At 35.2% G+C, this 9,666-nt stretch overlaps 2 protein-coding genes across 2 annotated transcripts in view; one reads left to right on the top strand and one right to left on the bottom strand.

Annotated features, from left to right (window-relative positions):
* LOC109094705 (protein DBF4 homolog A-like) overlaps positions 1–3,021 on the bottom strand; it is a 5,072-nt gene extending 2,051 nt beyond the window's left edge. Inside the window, exons 1-7 of the mRNA XM_042773069.1 lie at positions 2,568–3,021; positions 2,214–2,377; positions 1,145–1,333; positions 764–814; positions 585–654; positions 415–491; positions 25–70 (exon numbers count right to left, since the gene is read on the bottom strand). Coding sequence (XP_042629003.1) covers positions 25–70; positions 415–491; positions 585–654; positions 764–814; positions 1,145–1,333; positions 2,214–2,377; positions 2,568–2,604 — 634 coding nt within the window. The 5' untranslated portion in view covers positions 2,605–3,021. The remainder of the gene's footprint in view (positions 1–24; positions 71–414; positions 492–584; positions 655–763; positions 815–1,144; positions 1,334–2,213; positions 2,378–2,567) is intronic.
* A 93-nt stretch (positions 3,022–3,114) lies between these two features.
* Positions 3,115–8,571, top strand: LOC109094696 (solute carrier family 25 member 40-like). The gene is made up of 11 exons (XM_042773068.1): positions 3,115–3,230; positions 3,575–3,795; positions 4,654–4,713; positions 4,783–4,886; positions 5,004–5,071; positions 5,143–5,267; positions 5,373–5,546; positions 6,170–6,279; positions 6,457–6,538; positions 6,654–6,734; positions 7,314–8,571. Exons 2-11 carry the CDS (start codon positions 3,696–3,698, stop codon positions 7,466–7,468), a joined length of 1,059 nt encoding a protein of 352 aa, XP_042629002.1. The 5' UTR covers positions 3,115–3,230; positions 3,575–3,695; the 3' UTR covers positions 7,469–8,571.
* Positions 8,572–9,666: the final 1,095 nt, after the last annotated feature.

Raw genomic sequence — 9,666 nt, 5'->3', positions numbered from 1 at the left:
TTTTTTTATTTGGTATTTACTTACCATTGTGTCTGTGATATGTATTTTTCTCTGTGTGCTGAATGCTGGCCTAAAAATGAAGCGTGACAAACTGAATTTACACAGAAAAAACTAGTTCATATGCAGCGATGCACAGAGCCTGTAGCTCCACAGATTTCCAAATCAGTGCAGAAATTGTGAAAACCTTTGCAGATTCCACATGAGTAATTTTTCTGGTGAATGTTAAAGGATCAGGTTCAAATGTTTCATTTCAGTCTTCGAGACAGTAAACAATAAACTTTATAGTTATTTACTAAACACAATATTCAGAAAAGTGGTTGAAAAATGTTTTTTCAATGGTTAATTTTTAAACTTGTAAATTTGGTTCTTAATATAAAATATATAATAAAATGTGCTACAGACAAAACTACTCACAGCTCTTTTCACCACTGGATTAGCTGCGTTCACTGCAATGAGTTTTGCTTTCTTCTTGTCAACATACGAAATAACATCTGTTTGGAAGTCAAGCATCAAACACCATGAAATACTGAAACCATATCTCATTTCTCTAACAATACAAGTATTAATGGTGATAAAGATAATACCGTCAACATGCAGGACTTTGACCCCCCATTCCAGAGCATTGGCCAAGATCCCATTCATCTGAACACGTTCCTAAAACAGAACAGAAAACCCTCAATCAGAGCACTGATAAACCACTCAAGACTGCTGCACAGAGTTCATTCACAAACAAACAAACGAGTCATGATAAAGATCGACTTACTTGTTCCTTAACGACTCTCTCCACAAGCGATTTGCCTCGACTTACAGCCACCTGTGAAATTCCAGCACAAGATAAACATGTCAGTGAATTTTGACTTAACTGGTGGGCTACGTGCATGTTAACCTAACATTATATAAAAGCATAGAGCCCCATGAAGCCATGGTTTACAGTGAAATTCGAATAGCTAAGGTGCTCTGTTAGACACTCCACTTTAAAATGTAGTTAAGCATAAAAAAATATTAAGTTTACTGCATAAATTTACAATGACATTTTAAAGACATTAAACATTTTAAAATGCTTTGTTTTTGTATTTTTGATTTCGGGAGCCCAGAAACAAAATTTTTGCCAATGAAGTTGAGAACAAAAAGCATCCTGTCTAACCGTATCCATGACTCCCTGAGAGCTGCCCCTGTGCCCATTGCTTTCCCTCCTGCTGCTGGGATGAGGAGAGCTGACACCTGAATCAGGACTGGGTGCAGGAGATTCCGGCAGGAGACGCTGGGCATAACGAGCCTCTGGCTTACTGGACACAAGATACTTGATCTCCTTGCTGAAGAACTTTTCCACTGTCTGATGACCAGAACATACAGGAGATTACTTGCCAGGAGATGATGCCAACCCCTCAGAGGACCTCAGATGATGCTAACCCAGAGACAACGTACAGAACTACCACATTTTGCTATAAGTTTGATTGCATAATTGCTGTTAATAGTGTTAATCGTCTGTTTGTTTACGTCTCTTATTGATTTTTCTGAACATTTCTGCCGTATGCACATAAACTGACAGTCATCACTGATAAGCTACTCCTAAATATTGTAGAAACTTAATTTTCTGTAAAGTTGCTTTGCAATGATTTGTATCGTAAAATGCGCTTTACAAATAAACTTGAACTGAATTGAATTGAATTACTTCATCTGTGATTACATGTGCATGGCCAACATCTTGAGTTAACGGAATGGTTCACCCAAAACTGAAAATTTGATTAGAATTAACTCTCTTTTTTGATTAGAATTGACCCTCAGGCCATCCACAATGTAGATTAGTTTGTTCCTTCCTTAGAACAGAGCAAGTGATGTAATGCTAAATTTCTCCACATCTGTTCTGATGAAGAAACAAATTCATCTTGGATGTCCTGAAGGTTTGGGGTGAACCCTTCCTTTAAGTTACAGACTGTTATCACTTCATTCTTACCCAGAAACAGATGTAATTCAAATAATACACTCTTTATAATTCCAGTCTTGTTTACATCGAGAGAAGTGAACACAAGTACACTGTATAAATCGTGAAGCTTATTAAAATAGTCGTTTTGCTGAGTTTCTAAAGAGACAGCTGTCTAATTTTGCTAATTTAAGGCATTCTCTTCCTGCAAGTGAAAAGATTTATATTTTGCGCAAGACAACCTCAATAATATATATTATATTAAAAGCAATAAACAGTGAACTTCACTTACACCACCAAGTGTTTCGATGTCATTTTCCAAGAGTTGTGTTTTTATATTCCATGGCAGATCCAAGTAAAATATTCTCCCTTTAAAAGGTTTGTTCTGAAGAGCATCACATGTGGCTTTAACTTTGCTTTTAGATGATACACTATTATGTCCGTCCAGTTTTGAATCTGTGAAGATCAATATAGCACAATTCGACTTATAAACAACAACACACATACATTCAGACATACATTTTGTGTACATACTGAACAGCATAAGCATGGAAACTTCCTAAACCATTGTTATTTTCAAAGGCTAGTTTTACAAAAAAAGGAGCAAATTAAAATAATTTATCAAAAGGGATTAACAGCACAGCACCTCTGTCCTTACACCTGGAGAAAGAGTCGCGCTTCATCGTGGAGCTTTTACTTCTAACGGTTAACGTTACAATCCTAAACCCGACTAAACCAGCTAGTTATACCGCCAACATACAGCAGCATTACTTATCAAGTGTTCCTTGATTAAAACGCTAAACTAAGAACGCAACATTGTGTTAAATGCCTCTTCTGTTTGTAAACATCTTCATAACAAAACACTCGACGCAACCCGTTTCCATCTTCCCGCTCGAGACTCTCTCCACTCCCACAAAACCTGCTGTAATCTTGGAGTTCACGAAGGGAGATTCGACGTATATTTTTTGACATTTCAAAAACGACGCCGCAAAGCGCTGACATTTGAACGTCAATGACACCAATATAAACAACTTGAATTTTGTGTAGAATATACATAAGAAAACGAATGTTAAAAGTATAAAATATGACTTCGATACACTATCACGTCCGCGAGCGCTTTATTGTGTCCAATGGCGAAATTTAAATAGCCGGAAGTTACGAATCTGCTGGTGCGAAACACACTGCTAGACAGACATATGCGCACAGCCGCACAGTAGCGCAGTAGCGTGAAGATGTAAGAAAGATGAGGTGACTTTAAATAGATTACAGTTTTGGCACGCAGGACTAAATGCATCAGTATAAAAAATAGGTAAACATATTACAGGAAATTGTGCTTTTTTTTGTAGGGTAATAGAAACCGTTGAACATGTAATATTAAAATGTGGGAAATATAATATAGAGATAATTAAAATGATAAAGAACTTAAAAGGTAATTATAAAGAAAAAAAACAAGATAAATTGGATATTAGGAAAGGGATTCAAAGAAGGTATTAATCAAAGAATAGCAATGGAATATATAGAAGAAACAGGATTAAATAAACGTTTTTGATAGATAAATAAATAAATAAATAAATAAAGCAAAGGAATAGGGGAACACACAAGCTAGGTTTTTTGGCATGGGATCAATGCAGTAAACCTGGTTAATATGTTCAGCTCTATTAGGTACAAGGGGAATGTGGGCTTGTTCAACAAGATGACAACACATGACAGTCACTCAGTGAAGAGTGAGGTTAACTGAGTCTGTACAACCAGATTCATCTGAACAGGCATAGAGATGAGCTCTCAGAAAAGTTCTTCAGTACCCACGAAGGACATTACACCCGTCCAGCAGATGACTGCATCTTGCTCTGGGGCAGTTATTACGTCACTCTTTGGTAAGAGACTATGAATTTTGTGTATCCTAATATACGGAAAAATATGTTAACCTATCCCCTTTAGAATGTAACGTGGGTCAGAATGATGTAGTTAGATGCCTATTTTTTTTTAACATTACATAATTTGTGAATTGCAATACATTTAGATTCAGTGACATTAAATATATAATTTAGATTTGGTGTTTCTGTTAAAAAGCACCATAAAAATACTGTCCTGTAAATCGATTTTCATAAAAATCATGTGGTAAATGACAGCTTTATATTTATTTATTTATTTATTTTTTACTAAATACACATTTGACCACGGTATTCAATAAAGCCAATACGTAACTACATTTATAAATAATATATTTTGTGCGTTGAAGGGTTCAGATGACACTGGGCTGGTCGTGGTGAAAAACACACATATTTTGTTTAGCTTTATAATAAATTGCAATGTCAAGGTACAGTGAATCTATAAATCTAAAATAGTCTGGAGTCTAATAACAGTTTATTAATAGTCTGTACCATGTCTTACATTCTTTGAAACATTTCATAAAAGTACACAGTGTTACAGCTTGACAGTGTTTTAAATTGGGAGTGGGGAGTAATGACAGGAATAAATTATATTTTTAAATATATTCAAACAGAAAACAGTTGTTGTAAATTGTAATTATATTTCACAATAGTACTGTTTTTCTGCATTTTTTTGATCAAATAAATGCAGCCTTGGTAATCATAAGAAACTTCTTTCAAAAACAAAAAAACCTTACAGACCCCAAACTTTTGAACGGTAGTGTATTCTCTTAGCAGACGCTTTCATCTATTCATTAAAATATAACTATATAATAATAATTCTTTTTTTCTTCATGTTCACAGTAACGCCTCTGGATGTGGTGAAGATCAGACTGCAGGCACAAAACAGTTCTTTTCCCAAAGGTAAGCTTGAGCTGTTTTCTGTTCATGTGGTTGAAAACTTCACTCACTCATTTTTTGAATGACTTGCAGGGAAATGTTTTGTGTACTGTAATGGCCTGATGGATATATGCGTCTGTGAGAATGGCAATTCAAAGGCATGGTACAAAACACCTGGTTGTTTCACCGGCACTTTGGTAAGCTAAACCATAAAAAATTGTGAATAGAGTTTCTCTTCACCTGTGATGCTTTATAAATATATAAATATTACCGACAGGTTCAACTCATTCAAATGCTCAGTTCTTCTGTTCCAGGATGCCTTTATTAAGATTATACATGTAGAAGGAGTCAGGTCTCTGTGGAGCGGCCTTCCTCCAACACTGTAGGTGTTCAGTTACATTTCCTCTGTCCAAACCCTGTGACATAAATAATGAAATGCATTTCCCTTTGCAGAGTGATGGCAGTGCCTGCAACCGTAATCTATTTCACATGTTACGATCAGCTATGTTCCGTTCTCAAGCACCGGATGGGAGACCGATCAGATTATGTGCCGCTGCTGGCCGGCGCCATCGCAAGAGGTACCGTTTATCCCTGCTGATTCAGTGTTTGACCTTTTCTCTGCATGTCGACCTTCTATATCAAAGTGTGCCTGGCTTCACGTGAGTTTTTTCTGCATGTGTCAGTGGGGTCGGCTACAGTAATCAGCCCCCTGGAGCTGGTCCGCACAAAGATGCAGTCTGAGAAGCTGTCGTACCGGGAGCTGAGCGCCGTGATCTGGTCAGCCCTGCACAACAAGGGCTGGCGGTCTCTGTGGAGGGGTTGGGGGCCCACGCTGCTCCGAGACGTCCCATTCTCAGGTGAAACACACACAGCCTTCACATGACACACTTCACATTTTGAAGCACTTGATTAATAAACACAAGACTCAAAAATACAAAAACTAAGATAAAAACTGAATGTGATTTCTTATGGATATCCAATCCACCCACAAATTGGCAATATTCTATAATATATTTATATATTTTTTAATGATAAGGCATTAGGCATTAAGCATAAGACTTCTTTCAAAAACATTAAAAAAATATTTCCAACCCCAAACTTTTGAACCGACATGCACCACGAAATAGCAGAATGTTTACCATTTGACCATATTTTGAAGGGGTCTCATATACATATATTAACTATAGTGTTTTTCTTTCATTTTCCCTGACTGCAGCCGTCAAATGTAACACATCAGCGAGGCAAAACTGACGTCTATTTGCGAAAATGTGCTTTGATGCGCTTGTTTGAAAACTTGTGATTAAAGCGCCACTCAGCGGTCAAAAGCTGCAAATGCACTTTGCAGACGCCGCGGCGGCGGTACGAGCGGCGGTAGAAGTAACGTTTTTGATGTCCACCTACTGTACCTTCATACGACTCTTTGAATGTGTATTGTTTGCTGCTATTTCCTAATTTCTTATTTGACTTTGTTTCTCCTTAGCTATGTACTGGTTTAACTATGAGAAGGGTAAAGCCTGGCTCTGTCAATATTACAACTGTTCAGATCCAACCTTTGCCATCACATTCATGGCTGGAGCACTGTCTGGATCAGTAAGTTTGTGATTTACTACATCTGTATCATCAGAGCTCTCATGGGCCTCATTTACTGGTATTAAATACATGTGAAATATCCAGGTTGTGTTTGGCCACATTGTATTTGGACTGTAAATAAAAACATGTCCTGATATGTCAAGTACCTGTATAAGTACCTGCATTTTCTTGCTTTAGTTTGCATCAGTCATCACACTGCCGTTTGATGTGGTCAAGACAAGACGACAGGTAGAACTGGGTGAACTGCAGACAATAAAATGTGAGTATTCAGGTGAAATTATGTAAATGGCTTCCATAATTGGGATTCTGAGCTTTGGTTTGACTTGGATATTCAAATCAGAATATTACATTAATTTGCAGTATAATCTGTGTAGTGTCCACACAAGTCTCATCCAGCACATATCATGTGATGAAAAGGATAGTTGCTGAAAATGGAGTATCAGGACTATTTGCAGGTAAATATGTATATTCATATAGAACACACACTATTGTTCTAAAATCTGGGATCGATAAGAATAATATACCGTATATTAAAATTGTGAAATATTATTACAATATAAAATAAATGTTTTCTATTTTAATAAATTTTAAAATGTAATTTATTTCTGTGATGCAAAGCTGAATTTTCACCGTCATTGCTCCAGCTTTAGTGTCACATGATCCTTCAAAAAACAAAAACAAAAAAGTCAGTCCTTCATAAATCATTCTTATATGCTGATTTGCTGCTCAATAATCTTTTCTTATCAATGTTGAAAACAGTTGTGCAATATTGAAAACAGTATCTTTTGGGGAAATTGTGATTTTTTTTTAAAGAAATCTTTGATGAATTGAAAGTTCCAAAGAACAGCATTTATTTGTAATATAATTTTTGTAATGTTATTAATGTCTTTGCTGGCACTTTTGATCAATTAAATGCATCCTTGCTAAATAAAAGTATTATTTTATATATATGTAATCAAAGGGCCGTGATTTTCAAATCACCACTAGATGTCTCAGCAGTACAGCTCAGATTTCTCTCTGTCTCTTATCCTCAGGTTTTCTGCCGAGGCTGATTAAAGTGGCTCCGGCGTGTGCTGTAATGATCAGCACATATGAGTTTGGAAAAGCTTTTTTCCACAGATACAACCAGAAAAAACAGAGGGTGACAAAACTGCAGCCCAGCACTTCATCTCGCCCAGAAAAGCACTGATTTAGAAGAACACTTGATCACAGACCTTTGTTAAGATTCAGTAAATTAACCACAGGCTACGCCACTAATTTTCCCAACATGTAATCACTCTTGCTGTCAGTCTAAAAGAGGATTCGTATAGAGTTGCTGTGAAATAAATCAGTATTTACTTTCTCTAGTTAATATTTAAAAGTAACAAAGTATCTTCCACGTAGGTCAAATTATTGAAAATAAAATAGTTTAATATTTGTGTTTTTAAATGTATTAATTAAAAAGGTGAAGAAACATAAACCCTTGCCTATAAATGCATCTTTATTGTATTTAATTAAATTTTTTAGGGTTAGGCAAATTGGTAAATTCACACCAAATGTATTCCCATCAGACACATCAGTCATGTTCATCCTTGTAATTTTGTTCTACCTGTTCTGTCTTGTTGACTTTTAATTGTTAATGTCTTAGTTTGTGTTAAATGAAGACAGTTGTGAAATGGTGCCAAAAATAAGATAGATTTTTTTTTTTTTTTTTTTATGTAGTTAAGACCCACTGCCTAAAAAGTGTGAATATTCACAGCTTTTTAAACAATTGCGCTGTTTGTAATTGAATTTAGTTCATGAATAATTTAAAATCTCTTTGTTTCGAATTCTTTTATTCAGTCCAAAATATGATCTGTAGTTATTTTAATTTACACACATGTTGCTTGAACCAGGAGCGCATAAGATCTTATGCGATGTGCAAAAACCTTCCATTTCTAGTGTGATGAAAGAATGAGAATTAATTTCAGCATTCTCTGTTTATGTTCTGTTTTTACACAAAATTGCATTTAATTTGTATTGATAACTGGACATCAAACACCAAATTAAATCTGCAGTGTGATGAGGACATATGAAAATATTCTGTAAGCTAGTATTCCAATGCACACACCAACAAGACAAAATCAGCATTCAGCCAAGCTTGTATTTACATTTTAATTTATTGAAAAAAATATATATAAATAAAAAAATCATAGATGAGGACATAAAGTAAAATTTTACTGAATACATTAAGGCTAAATTATAATTAGGTGAATATATGATATTCATCTCAGTGCGCCCTTGTTATCCTCACCCCATTTATTTCTGTCACAATGCAACAGAAAATTTAAAGAAACAAAAGCTCAATCACAAAAACAGATTTTAAGAAAGAAAATGCATTCAAAAATGTCTAAAGGTGACAATTCTGGAGTGTTTCAAACAAGTATTAACTTTCTCAAATTTAATGGCTAAAACTCTTGAAACAGAAAAGTAACACTTAGGTACTGAAATGCATTTCCTTCATTCCACTATACACATAAAATACATTTAACTGCACAAACAGTGCTGTAACAATCTCAAATAAATCTTTAGATGCACATTTAGATGTACTGGCTTCTGAACAGTGTAAAACATGCATTTCACATGTAAAATGTGACCCTGGACCACAAAACCAGTCTTAAGTCGCTTGGGTATATTTGTAGTAAAAGCCAAAAAAAACTTGTACGGGTCAAAATTATTGATTTTTCTTTTGTGCCAAAAATCATTAGGATATTAAGTAAAGATCATGTTCCATGAAGATATTTTGTAAATTTCCTACTGTAAATATATAATAAACTAGTAATATGCATTGCTAAGAACTTCATCTGGGCAACTTTAAAGGCAAATTTCTCAATATTTTGATTTTTTTTTTTGCACCCTCAGATTCCAGATTTTCAAATAGTCGTATCTCGGCCAAATATTGTCCGATCCTAATGAACCATACATCAATGGAAAGCTTATTTATTCAGCTTCAGATTATGTAAGATCAAAAAATTAATTTCAAAAAACTGATCCTTATGACTGGTTTTGTGGTCCAGGTTCACAAATGTAATTCTGCAGTACAGAAATGAAGTCACAGGCAGACGAGACATTCTTCAACACTAACATGGATGTTCAGCAAGGCCATGTACGAGCTGACAAGACTAATTTAGATGGGAATTCTGCATATGTGTTTCTGTGGAATTGCTGTTATTACTGTGCTGATGCTAATGAGTAATCATACACACTTATTAATATCTTCAGTTATTGTCATATATTACTCATGGCTTGGCATGCCTCTTAAACTGAATTTATAAACAGGTCTGTTTTTATGATCAAATCACACCAATAACATTTTATGGTAATTTCTTATAATTATCAGCAGCAGTATTAGAAGTGATCCATTAAATT

The sequence above is a fragment of the Cyprinus carpio genome, chromosome A16, assembly GCF_018340385.1.
Source record: "Cyprinus carpio isolate SPL01 chromosome A16, ASM1834038v1, whole genome shotgun sequence".
In the NCBI taxonomy this organism is placed as follows: Eukaryota; Metazoa; Chordata; class Actinopteri; order Cypriniformes; family Cyprinidae; genus Cyprinus; species Cyprinus carpio.
This window is presented reverse-complemented; position numbering and strand designations above follow the sequence as displayed.